Source organism: Bufo gargarizans, chromosome 7 (genome assembly GCF_014858855.1).
Source record: "Bufo gargarizans isolate SCDJY-AF-19 chromosome 7, ASM1485885v1, whole genome shotgun sequence".
NCBI classification, from domain to species: domain Eukaryota; kingdom Metazoa; phylum Chordata; class Amphibia; order Anura; family Bufonidae; genus Bufo; species Bufo gargarizans.
The window spans coordinates 117,979,481-117,993,329 of NC_058086.1; the positions used below are offsets into that span (position 1 = coordinate 117,979,481).

The following is a 13,849-nucleotide window of genomic DNA, read 5'->3' on the forward strand; positions in this document are numbered from 1 at the left end:
TGGTGTAAAGTAGAATTGGCTTAGTTGCCCATAGAAACCAATCAGATTCCACCTTTAATTTCCCAAAGTGACTGTCAAAAAATGAAAGGTAGAATCTGATAGGTTGCTATGGGCAACCAAGCCAGGTCTACTTTACACCGGTTTGATAAATGACCCCAACAGACTGCAATAATAGTCTTAAAACAAAGTATTACCAAACTACAAAACTGAGAGCCAAGCATCGCAACAGCGCAGTGAGCGCCGAGCACGCCTGTGCACAGTAGATCCATGAAATCAGGCGTCCACTCGGCCACCTATGCTATCTGAATCCTCACAGCAACAGGCATTGTGCTGGACAGCCTAGGCGTTTGGGTCCTCACCAGGAACGAATCAGGCGCTTCCTCCAGTCAGCTCTTCTGGTGGGGTCCTTGCGGCGGCCAAAGCAGCCAGGAGGAGGAGGAGAAGATGGCGGACGTGCTGAGCGTTCTGCGTCAGTACAACATCCAGAAGAAGGAGATTAACGTCAAGGGAGATGAAGTTATATTCGGAGAGTTTTCTTGGCCGAAAAACGTCAAAACCAACTATGTCATCTGGGGGTGAGTGAGGGCGCGCTGTGGACTGGCCGCCCTGCTGCTGGTCGTGTAGCCATCCGGTGCCCGTGGGTTTAGCGGGGCTGTGTGTGGCGCAGTGTGCAGGAAGTTTTCTCTGCCTAGAAGCCTGTGGCAGTGTTCTGTCACCTCCTCCTAACTTCTGCGTGACTGCTGCCCGGCGGGGCTGTGTGTGGTAGTGGTGTGGTGTGACTGCTGCCCGGCGGGGCTGTGTGTGGTAGTGGTGTGACTGCTGCCCGGCGGGGCTGTGTGTGGTAGTGGTGTGACTGCTGCCCGGCGGGGCTGTGTGTGGTAGTGGTGTGGTGTGACTGCTGCCCGGCGGGGCTGTGTGTGGTAGTGGTGTGGTGTGACTGCTGCCCGGCGGGGCTGTGTGTGGTAGTGGTGTGACTGCTGCCCGGTGGGGCTGTGTGTGGTAGTGGTGTGGTGTGACTGCTGCCCGGCGGGGCTGTGTGTGGTAGTGGTGTGGTGTGACTGCTGCCCGGCGGGGCTGTGTGTGGTAGTGGTGTGACTGCTGCCCGGTGGGGCTGTGTGTGGTAGTGGTGTGGTGTGACTGCTGCCCGGCGGGGCTGTGTGTGGTAGTGGTGTGGTGTGACTGCTGCCCGGCGGGGCTGTGTGTGTAGTGCTGTGGTGTGACTGCTGCCCGGCGGGGCTGTGTGTGACTGCTGCCCGGCGGGGCTGTGTGGTAGTGCTGTGTGTGACTGCTGCCCGGCGGGGCTGTGTGTGGTAGTGCTGTGGTGTGACTGCTGCCCGGCGGGGCTGTGTGTGGTAGTGCTGTGGTGTGACTGCTGCCCGGCGGGGCTGTGTGTGGTAGTGCTGTGGTGTGACTGCTGCCCGGCGGGGCTGTGTGGTAGTGCTGTGTGACTGCTGCCCGCGGGCTGTGTGTGGTAGTGCTGTGGTGTGACTGCTGCCCCGGGGCTGTGTTGGTAGTGTGTGGTGACTGCTGCCGGGGGGGCTGTGTGCGGTAGTTGCTGTGGTGTGACTGCTGCCCGGCGGGGCTGTGTGCGGTAGTTGCTGTGGCGGGGCTGTGTGCGGTAGTTGCTGTGGCGGGGCTGTGTGCGGTAGTTGCTGTGGCGGGGCTGTGTGCGGTAGTTGCTGTGGCGGGGCTGTGTGCGGTAGTTGCTGTGGCGGGGCTGTGTGCGGTAGTTGCTGTGGCGGGGCTGTGTGCGGTAGTTGCTGTGGCGGGGCTGTGTGCGGTAGTTGCTGTGGCGGGGCTGTGTGCGGTAGTTGCTGTGGCGGGGCTGTGTGCGGTAGTTGCTGTGGCGGGGCTGTGTGCGGTAGTTGCTGTGGCGGGGCTGTGTGCGGTAGTTGCTGTGGCGGGGCTGTGTGCGGTAGTTGCTGTGGCGGGGCTGTGTGCGGTAGTTGCTGTGGCGGGGCTGTGTGCGGTAGTTGCTGTGGCGGGGCTGTGTGCGGTAGTTGCTGTGGCGGGGCTGTGTGCCGTAGTTGCTGTGGCGGGGCTGTGTGCCGTAGTTGCTGTGGCGGGGCTGTGTGCCGTAGTTGCTGTGGCGGGGCTGTGTGCGGTAGTTGCTGTGGCGGGGCTGTGTGCCGTAGTTGCTGTGGCGGGACTGCTGCCCGGCGGGGCTGTGTGCCGTAGTTGCTGTGGCGGGACTGCTGCCCGGCGGGGCTGTGTGCCGTAGTTGCTGTGGCGGGACTGCTGCCCGGCGGGGCTGTGTGCCGTAGTTGCTGTGGCGGGACTGCTGCCCGGCGGGGCTGTGTGCCGTAGTTGCTGTGGTCATTTAGTGATGTGTTGCTTTCTTATTATAAGAAGCCTCTTATCCTACAGCGCAGACTAGATCAGGGGTAATGGCCGCCATGAGCGATCAGGTCTGTCAAAACTAGTGTACAAAAGTGGAGCAGGTGGCCATTCTGTGCGTCCATAGGCTGGGCCGTATGCCTTTACCCACAGGCCCTGCCGTCTTACATCACATAGGACCCTATGTGACCTTGTCTATAGCAGCCCACCAGAAAGGGAACCTGTCAGCAGGGCTGTTCTGCCTTAATTGCAGCCAGCGTGTGTTAGTGACAGGTGCACTCCAGCTGTGTTATGTCTAATAGGGGTCACAATGGTGGCTGTGACAGGAAGGTTACCCTACGAGAGCCCCTGGGGTCTGTCCCATGCTCTTGCACTGCACTAGGGGATACATCAGGTTTTTTTTGAGGTTAGCACTTTACTTTTGTAAAACTCGCTTTTTGAATGAAATGTGAAGTGGTTTCTATACTATTTCCTTTGTCGTCATGGAGATTCTCACACATCTGATCCATGGAGAAGATATAAAGCTGGGTCCCTCTGACTCTTTTTACGCTTCCTGTGGCTCCAGCTGTCAGCAATGTTTTCCTGGCCACAGGTGTGACATCCCTCACACCTTGTCACTGTTGCAGCCAGTCATTGGCCTCAGCAGTCATAGGGTGTATGAGATGTCACCGCTACAGGCAGGAAGATGACGTCATCACTGCAAGACTGGACGCAGGAAGCAGCAGGGAAGAAGAGTTCTTTCTGCACCTTTAGGTTGTGTTCACACACAGGTGTTTTCTGTAGTATGTGGGGGTCTTTCTACTATCGACAGCTGATGTCAGAGAAGGATGGAGCAATTGGATTGTAACTGCCCGGTCCTTTTGGTTCTTTGTGAGTTGGGATATCTGGGATTTTTGGTATTGAGAGCCTATCCTCCGACATCCTACTGATCTTCTGTTTGAGGCCCCTGCACTCACAGCGTTATAGCGGCTTTGCTTGGTAGAGCGGAGCCACTCACTTGACTAGGACTGAGCTTCGCTTAGGCCATGTGACTAATGTCCGGTGATATCACTGGCCTTGGAAGAGACCTAACTGCTCACGGAGCACCGCGTCCTCTTCCAACAGCTGCCAGGACTGTGACCCCCCCACCAATCTCGAGGATAGGCCGTCAATATCAAGTTGCTGCCAAAAATGTCTGGTAGCAGCTACGGCACCTTTTACCAAGGCATCTATGAGTAAGCCGATCATCTGACAGACAAGCAGTCGGCCAAATGAGCATTCGGCTGCTGAGTCTAAAATGTATGGCCAGCTTAGAGGACCTTTCATGGGTCCAGACTTTATAAACTAAGTATCGGGGTATGTAGGTCATAGTGCATGAATGTAATATCATTTACTAGTTTGTCTGGGCACCGCTCCGTTCGCCCGCTGTGCCCACTGTTCACTTTTCCCGCCTGGTATGCTAATGAGGAGATGACTGCCCGGTTTCTTAATGGGCATCTTCAAGCGCTGTCCAATCACAGCGGGGAGAGTCACAACCAGGGAGGAGGAGATGCCCATTAAGAAAAAGGGCAGTCTCCTCCTCCCTGTACCATACCAGGCGGAGGGCACAGCGGGCGAACGGAGCGGTGCCCAGACAAACTAGTAAGTGATATTACATCTGTTCACTATGCCCAACATACCCTGCTAGTTATTTCATAATGTCTGGACCCTTGAAAGATCATTTTTAATGCCCTCAGGGAATTGGGGGGGATGGTATTCTGCCACAGTTTTATGGGCTTTGTTTTAACGCTTCTCTAATTTTTGTGTACTTATCGGCGCTGCAGATCCACCGAGCGACGCGAGTATAGATCGCTTCACCGTAAAAGATGTCCAGAATTTGTTGATCGCGCTGCCTTCTGAGTGCAAAGTTCCCGTCCCAGACCCTTCTTTCCAATGCTCAGGTTGTTCCACCTTGTAGCCAAACAATACCAGAGGCTGGGTGCACTCACGTACAACAGCACCCTAGAGGGAAGTAGTAGTACAAATAGTGAAGTTCCACCAGGTAATATCGCAATCAGCAGGTTTTATTCTACTTACATCAGATCTAAAATTTCAGTCATAAAAACAAGTCTTTTTTCATCACAGATCCACCCGACCCGGGTTTCGCCAGTCCAGCTTCATCGGGGACGAAGCTGGACTGGCGAAACCCGGGTCGGGTGGATCTGTGATTAAAAAAGACTTGTTTTTATGACTGAAATTTTAGATCTGATGTAAGTAGAATAAAACCTGCTGATTGCGATATTACCTGGTGGAACTTCACTATTTGTACTACTACTTCCCTCTAGGGTGCTGTTGTACGTGAGTGCACCAGCCTCTGGTAACCGATTGTTTGGCTACAAGGTGGAACAACCTGAGCATTGGAAAGAAGGGTCTGGGACGGGAACTTTGCACTCAGAAGGCAGCGCGATCAACAAATTCTGGACATTCTACGCTGATCCGTTAAGGCTACTTTCTCACTGGCGTTTTGGTTTCCGTTTGTGAGATCTGTTAAGGGCTCTCACAAGCCGTCCAAAACGGATCATTTTGGCCCTAATGTATTCTGAATTAAAAAGGATCCGCTCAGAATGCATCAGTTCAGTCTCCATTCCGCTTTGGTGTCCGTCTGATGAAACTGAGCCAAAATGGCCAATGGGGACGGATCGTTTTCACTGACACAATCTGGCACAATAGAAAACGGATCCGTCCTCCATTGACTGTCAATGATGTTCAAGACGGATCCATCTTGGCTGTGTTACAGATAATACAAACGGATCCTTTCTGAACGGATGCAGACGGCTGTATTATCTGAACGGATCCGCACCAAATGCAAGTGTGAAAGTAACTTAATTCTTCCCGGTCATTACGATTACAGCTATACCAAACTTTTATATTTTTCTTGTGTTTCAATATTAGAAAATAAAAAATAAAATAACTTAGAATTTTTTTTTTCTTTTTTTGCATTGCAAACTTTTTTTTTATATATCTAGGCAGTGTGTGAGGGCTCATTTTAGGCTACTTTCACACTTGCGTTTGGGGTTCCGCTTGTGAGTTCCGTTTGAAGGCTCTCACAAGCGGCCCCGAACGGATCCGTACAGTCCCAATGCATTCTGAGTGGATAAGGATCCGCTCAGAATGCATCAGTATGGCTCCATTCCGCCTCCATTCCGCTCAGGAGGCGGACACCCAAACGCTGCTTGCAGGGTTTTGGTGTCCGCCTGGCCGTGTGGAGCCAAACGGATCCTTCCAGACTTAGAATGTAAGTCAATGGGGACGGATCGGTTTGACGTTGACACAATATGGTGCAATTTCAAACGGATCTGTCCCCCATTGACTTTCAATGCAAAGTCAGGACAGATCCGTCTGACTAACAATTAGACTTAGATTTTTTTCAGAAATATAATGTAGACGGATACCATTGTTTGCATTATAGGTGCGTATCCGTCTGTGCAGATACCAGACGGATCTGCACCGAACGCAAGTGTGAAAGTAGCCTAATGCTGAGCAATCTGTAGTTTTTATTGATGCCATTTTGGATTTCATTTGACTTTGATTACTGTTTTGATTACTACTATCACTGACAACTACCTAAAATGTAACTTTTATTAAAGATAATTAAATACAGGTCCCTTACAGGGGACCAATGATTACATGGACAAACACAGAATAGAGCTGTTGATGACCAGGCAGACGGCTAATGCTGAAGAATAGAGATACGGGGCAACACGTGAAGATCCCTAATGTCTGTCCCTCAAAATATCCTCAGCCCAGAGATGCCCTTGGATGGTAGGAGCACTCTGTCCATGTGCCTCGACTGCCTTTCCCTGTAACGCCCTTGCTAAAGGTGAATATACCCCATACATATACCTGGGTCTTCATATACACTAAATGCGATAGACACATAAAAATCACGAGAGCAGTACAGATTTACAGTCCCGATCAAAACGTGGTATTACATCACTCGTCCCGACGCGTTTCCCCTTATAATTCTAAAGGTTCGTCACGGGACACAAGTACCAAAAATGTCACGTGTGTCACAGATACACAGCAAATGATCTTTAATAAAAGTTACGTTTTAGGTAGTTGTTTTCAGTGATGGTGGTCTTGTTTCGGCAACTACCCTTCAATTATTTTTTCTTTGACAAGAATAATTTGTTTTGATTACTATTTTTTTATTTTTTTTATTTCCCCCCCCCCCATATTATGGCATTTACCATATGGGATACATTTATTTTTAATAGTACTGGTGTTTTGGGACACAGCAGTGCAAATGATCTTTAAAATGTTTATATTTTTTAAAACTTTTTGACGAAAATGAAATGCGATCACTGTATTGGCCTTGGAGCCTTTCTAAGCCTCGAGGCTACCACAGGAACAAACAGCTCCGCTGATCTCTGCGCGGGGGAATTGTTAGGACCCCAGGAGCACAGAGCTCCTGGGGAAAGCCACCTCCAGGAGCCATGGTCACAGTTGACAATGGCATCTCGGGGGCTAAGTTCTGTTTCACATGAGCGGCTGCTGTGCGTGTTATCCGCAGAGTGAATGAGACACGGAGCATTAACATGACTGATAATGCTCCATGCCTCTCTGTGATCTTTGAGACAAAGTTGTCACCGTGATTTTGTAGTAAAAAGATCACATAGAGGTACAGAGCATTATCAGTCATGTTACTGCTCCGTGTCTCTGCTGTCCGGTGTGCGGCTTGGCTCTCATTCACGCTGCGGATGACACGCACGGGATCCGCTCATTTTGAAACAGCCATAAATGTCTGTGATGTCATCACTGATCAGGCATAAGCTCCGGGTGTCTTCTGTGTAAAACATCAGGCATCTGGCAGCTCCCGAGCCGGTGCCATTTTTACAGACCACAGTTCTGCCAGCAGAGGTTCAGAAAGGGTTAAAGAGGTTGTTCATTCCTTTACTGCTGATGGCCTAGCCTCGGGGTAAGCCATCCATATCAGATCAGTTGTTCATGCTCCCATTAATTTCAATTTACAGCTGCAAAGTCCCCTCTGTATGAGGCCTTCTGCTCTTCGTGGCCGTATTGCGGACTCCATTTGCGGATCTGCAATACACGTGCACCGTTCCGTGTGCATTCTGCATCACGGATGCGGACCCATTCACTTCAATGGGTCCGCAAATCCGGAGATACGGAACCCTACGGGAAAACTACAGAGTGCTTCCGTGGGGTTTCATCCATCCTTCAACATGTCCTATCTTTTTGCGAAACGGCCGGATCGAGGCCCCATTAAAGTGAATGGATCCGCTGCGCCTGCCCCACAGTCGGTGTTCGTGCATTGCGGCCCGCATTTTGTGTGTAGGAGGCCTGAGGGCGAGGAATGGCTGCGGCTTTCGTTGATCCCTGTGCAGGGTTTTAGTTGCTGGGCAGTGGATCTCACACAGGTCCATCTGCTGCCCACCTCAATAAAGCACCTTTACTCAGGGCAATTATAGGGAAAGAGCGTTTCTAGGGCTGCTTCTTCCCACTAATTGCCCCAATTGTAGGCTTTTCTAAAGGGGCCTTAAAGGGCTGTCCAGTTACAACACATATCCCCTATCGATGGAGGATAAGCATCTGATCTTAGCGATATCCCCCCATCATCGGAGATGAGGTAACCCCTTTAATAGCACCGTTTAAAAGGGTCATCTGGCATTTTGATGGCCTATTTTCAGGATAGGTCATCAATATCTGATCGGTGGTGGTCTGACTCTCAGGAGGTTTTTAGAGGTGAACGCTGTGGGCTCCTCGCAGCTTGCCACTCATTGGATTGCAGCTGTACTTGGTATTGCTGTGCTTGCACATTTGTGAATGGGACTGAGCTGCTTCTAGAGCTGTGATGGCTCACCTCCCGCACTCCAGCTGTGGTAAAACTACAACTCCCAACATGTACACTTGCTTGGCTGTTCTCAGAACTCCATAGAAACAAATGGAGCATTCTGGGAAGTAGTTTCACCACAGCTGGTGTGCCGGAGGTTAGCCATCACTAATGTAGATCATGTGACCAATGTACGTGACTTCACTGGCCTAGGAAAAGGCAGCCGCCTGCAAAAAGCTGATTGGCAGGGTTGTCTGAAATCGGGTCCCCACTTATGCTCAGGATAGACCATCTGTATCAAAATCTCGGACAGTGTCTTGAAAAATATATATATATTTTTTTGGGTCTTATTTTTTTCAATGTTTATTGTGCACTAAAGATGACATAAAGACCTTATTGCGGGTCAGGGCACTTACAGTGATACTAAATTGATATATTTTATTATGTTTAACTTTTATTCCGAAGTTTATTTTATTTGCGTCACCATATTGCAGAGTCGGCACCTGCTACATATGGTGCTGGCTCAGCTTGTGCGCCGACTCCATGCGCACATTGGGCTTACATTTGTGTCTATGGCCGGAGGGAATGTCCTATCAGAAGGCAGCAAAAACTAGTGTCTCATGCCCTGGCTAAAGCGCTGGGTCGCTTACCTGAATCTTGTTGGATTTGCAGTTGCATTTCTGTGATTTAGGGCTCATGCACATGGCTGTAGCCATTTTTAAAGGTCTTCAAACCGCAGAACCGTCAAACACGGATACCAGCTGTATATGGAACATCAGGCCATAATAGAACAGTTTTATCCTAGTCTGTAATGCGGATGCATACAGTACACGTGTGCTGTCTGTATCTTTTGTGGCCCTGTTAAAGTGAATGGTTGTGCATGAGCCCTAAAGCTGTAGCTTCCTTGCCAACATATCTGATACTTACCTCGATTTATCTTTACATACAGGACTGGAAAGGAAGGACAGCCGAGGGAGTACTACACTCTTGACTCCATCTTGTTTTTGCTCAACAATGTGCACCTTTCCCATCCTGTGTATGTCCGTCGAGCTGCAGTAAGTATTGCATTCTCATTTATTGATTACTGACCTTTTCCCACCACTTAAAGGGGTATTCCCATCACTGACGATGGGGGCATATTGAGAATGGAGCGTGGTGGCCGGAGGACCCTGGGTTTCCCGCGGTCAGGCCACCGCCTAGTGCTTTCAGCATACAAGTGCTCAACTATTTTTGGCGGCCCTGTAGAAATGAATGGAGGGCGGCTGTGCTTGTGCAGTGCGCCCTCCACCTCTTTCCCGCTCTGTTCTCACCTTTGGGACCCACACCTGTCAGACAATGGAGGTATATCCTAGCGATATCCCCACATTCTCTGTGAAGGGAATACCCCTTTAATTATACAGGGTGGGCCATTTATATGGATACACCTTAATAAAATGGGATGGTTGGTGATATTAACTTCCTGTTTGTGGCACAATAGTATATGTGAGGGGGGAAACTTTTCAAGATGGGTGGTGACCATGGCGGCCATTTTGAATCCAACTTTTGCTTTTTTAATAGGAAGAGGGTCATGTGACACATCAAACTTATTGGGAATTTCACAAGAAAAACAATGGTGCGTTTGGTGTTAACGTAACTTTATTATTTCATGAGTTATTTACAAGTTTCTGACCACTTATAAAATGTGTTCAATGTGCTGCCCATTGTGTTGGATTGTCAATGCAACCCTCTTCTCCCACTCTTCACACGCTGATAGCAACACTGCAGGAGAAATGCTAGCACAGGCTTCCAGTATCCGTAGTTTCAGGTGCTGCTCATCTCATATCTTCACAGCATAGACAATTGCCTTCAGATGACCCCAAAGATAAAAGTCTAAGGGGGTCAGATCGGGAGACCTTGGGGGCCATTCAACTGGCCCACGACGACCAATCCACTTTCCAGGAAACTGTTCATCTAGGAATGCTCGGACCTGAAACGGTGGCCTTGAGGTTTACATTGATGAAGAATGGCCCCGCTATCTTTTTACCCCATATACCACACCATACCATCAATGTTTTTGGTTCCAACAGTCTTAGAAGGATCTATCCAATGTGGGTTAGTGTCAGACTAATAGCGGTGGTTTTGGTTAACTTCACCATTCACATAAAAGTTTGCCTCATCACTGAACAAAATCTTCTGCGTAAACTGAGGGTATTGTTCCAATTTTAGTTTTGCCTGTTCTGCAAATTCAGTGCGCCGATCTGGGTCATCCTCGTTGGGATGCTGGAGTCTGTAAGGGTGCCATTTGTGAGTAGCTAATATCCGCCGAAGGGATGTTCGACTAATGCCACTCTCTAGTGACATGCGGCGAGTGCTACACTGTGGGCTCTTGCTGAATGACGCTAGGACAGCCACTGATGTTTCTTCATTAGTCACAGATTTCATGCGTCCACATTTTGGCAAATCCAACACTGAACCAGTTTCACGAAACTTGGCAAGCAGTTTGCTAACTGTAGCATGGGAGATGGGTGGTCTCGTAGGCTGTCTTGCATTGAAATCTGCTGCAATGACCCGGTTACTGCGTTCACCAGACATCAACACAATTTCCTCTTTAACAATTTTTGTTTTAGGATAGCATTATACACGAGAATGTCAATAGATTACCACAAAGTGTACAATAGGTATATAGTCTGTAGACAGGTAATCCTGCATATAGTATTACATTTAGAACAATAAAGTAAACATTAAATTCAAGAAGAGTAGGGAAGGGGAAGCAAGGGGAGCTGATGGTCAGTCATGTCTACTTGAAAATGTTTACACTAAGTGAGAGATGTCATACAAAGTGCCTGTATTGTTTCCAATGGGACCAGATAGATAGAAAGGTGGCCCTGGTATTTAATTCCCAGTGGGAGAGTTCTTCCAGTCGATAAATTTGTTCAACTTTATTGAGCCAATGTTCAACCTTTTGGGGTTTCCGTGGAACATCAACACAATTTCTATCCGTCTATCTAGACGTTATACTGAATGGGGGCAGCCACAAGGAGACAAATTACATTTTTTTTTGTCGCCAAATTTGAAAATGCATATAATTTTTAAAAAAAAGGACTTTGAGAAGATGAGACGCAGGTCACAGTAGTGATCCAGCACTACATATAGGAGAAAACCACATAGTTCTCACATCCAGGGACATCTTTGTTACGGCCTTCACTGAGCAGAATTTTTATTTTATTTTTATATTTTAATAGCTTACACTTTTTGGGACGTGGCGATATGTAATATGTTTATTCTTTATTGTTTGTACATTTTATATGTAAAACTGGGAAGGGAGCCATTTAAACTTTTTTAGTATTTTAGGGGGGAATGAGGCTTTGGGAGGGTGCCCTGCATCACCAATTAATGTAATTAAAGAGGACCTTTCGTGGGTCCAAAGAATATTAACTTAGTAGCAGGCTGCATAGAGCGGCACCCAGGGATCTAAGTGCACTTACTATTATTCCTGGGAGCCACTCCGTTCACCCGCTGTGGCCCCCGGTATTTTCAACATTCACAGCAAGGAGGAGGAGACGCCAGTGTCTCTCTGTCTCCATGACAGCAGCGCTGTCCAATCACAGCTCAGAGCCAGGGAGGTATTTTTTTTTCCCCCTGGCTCTGAGCTCTGCGCTATGAATGGTCAGCGCTGCTGTCAGGGAGAAGGAGAGACACTGGCGTCTCCTCCTCCTTGCTCTGAATGTTGAAAATACCGGGGGCCACAGCGGGTGAACGGAGCCGCGCCCAGGAATAATAGTAAGTGCACTTAGATCACTGGGCGCCGCTCTATGCAGTCTGCTACTAAGTTCATATTCTTTGGACCCATGAAAGATCCTCTCTAAGGCCTCTTTCACACTTGCGTTGTCCATATCCATCGTGTACTCCATTTGCCGGAATTACACGCCGGATCCGGAAAAACGCAAGTGAACTGAAAGCATTTGAAGACGGATCAGTCTTCAAAATACGTTCAGTGTTACTATGGCAGCCAGGACGCTATTAAAGTCCTGGTTGCCATAGTAGTAGTGGGGAGCGGGGGTGCAGTATACTTACCGTCCGTGCGGCTCCCGGGGCGCTCCAGAATGATATCAGCGCGCCCCATGCGCATGGATGCCGTTTCCATGCGATCACGTGATCCATGCGCGTGGGGCGCCCTGACGTCACTCTGGAGCGCCCCGGGAGCCGCACGGACGGTAAGTATACTGCTACCCCGCTCCCCACTACACTTTACCATGGCTGCCAGGACTTTAGCGTCCTGGCAGCCATGGTAACCATTCAGAAAAGGCTAAACGTCGGATCCGGCAATGCGCCGAAACGACGTTTAGCTTAAGGCCGGATCCGGATTAATGCCTTTCAATGGGCATTAATTCCGGATCCGGACTTGCGGCAAGTGTTCAGGATTTTTGGCAGGAGCAAAAAGCGCAGCATGCTGCAGTATTTCATCCGGCCAAAAAACGTTCCGGTCCTGAACTGAAGACATCCTGATGCATCCTGAACGTATTTCTCTCCATTCAGAATGCATGCGGATATGCCTGGTCAGGATTCTTCCGGCATACAGCCCCGACGACGGAACTCTATGCCGGAAGAAAAGAACGCAAGTGTGAAAGAGCCCTTACTCCTTTTATACAATTGTCTGCAGCAGTATCAGACCTGGCACCCGGCCTCAATAACAGGGCATGTGATCTGTGGCACCTAAGGGGTTAATTAATTGCCGCGTATCGCATGCCTTGTTATTGAGGCCGGGTCTGTGATACCGCTGCCTATACTTATGTTTTCCATTCATTGGTGGCGCAGTGGCGACAGCTCCTCCCCTGCTATCTCCCCATTGGTGGTAGTGGCGGCCAGGAGAGGGAGGGACTCCTTCCTTCTCCACTGTGCTACTGAAGAGAACTTGGGCTGCACGTGATCGCGGCGTTAGTCGCAAATAGAGACGAGACTAAAGTCTTGTCGCCATCTGCAAATTTTAAGGCGCATTGGCGACCTTTTTGGTCGCCATCTGGAGCCCTGAACGAGGGCAGCTGCGGACTCCGTTTTTAAAGGCGATGATGTCACAAAATATACTACGGTATTTAGAAAACAGCGATATCGCCATATCGCAGTTTTTTTAATACCACGGTATATCGTGATACCGTTATATCGCCCAACCCTAAGCACACCATTGTTTTTCTTGTGAAATTCACAATAAGTTTGATGTGTCACATGACCCTCTTCCTATTGAAAAAGCAAAAGTTGGATTCAAAATGGCCACCATGGTCACCACCCATCTTGAAAAGTTTCCCCCCTCACATATACTATTGTGCCACAAACAGGAAGTTAATATCACCAACCATCCCATTTTATTAAGGTGTATCCATATAAATGGCCCACCCTGTAGATTTGGTTTACATTTGGTAACATTTTAGGTTTGTTTCACACAAGCACATTTTCTATCCAGATTCAGTCTGTTTTTACAATGGACAGCATCCGTACTGAATCCTAATCCGGTAATTATTTCAATGTGCTCCATGAGCATTGTTTTCCTCTGACCGTCTGCCTGTTCTGGAAAAATCGAAGCATGTTCTGTCTTCATCCTCTTTTCATGCAGGACTGGTCTATGCAAGTCGGTGAACGCATTCGTGGACATAACTAACTTAAAAGGAGTCTATCACCAACCTGACCGGTTTTAAACCGATCACATAGTTCAGTAGGACACAGACATGACAC

At 48.9% G+C, this 13,849-nt stretch overlaps 1 protein-coding gene across 1 annotated transcript in view; it reads left to right on the forward strand.

Moving 5' to 3' along the window:
* The first annotated feature begins 387 nt into the window (after positions 1–387).
* CDC73 (cell division cycle 73) overlaps positions 388–13,849 on the forward strand; it is a 118,966-nt gene continuing 105,504 nt past the window's right edge. The window contains exons 1-2 of the mRNA XM_044300997.1: positions 388–575; positions 9,096–9,201. Of these exons, the coding sequence (XP_044156932.1) occupies positions 445–575; positions 9,096–9,201 (237 nt within the window). The 5' untranslated portion in view covers positions 388–444. The remainder of the gene's footprint in view (positions 576–9,095; positions 9,202–13,849) is intronic.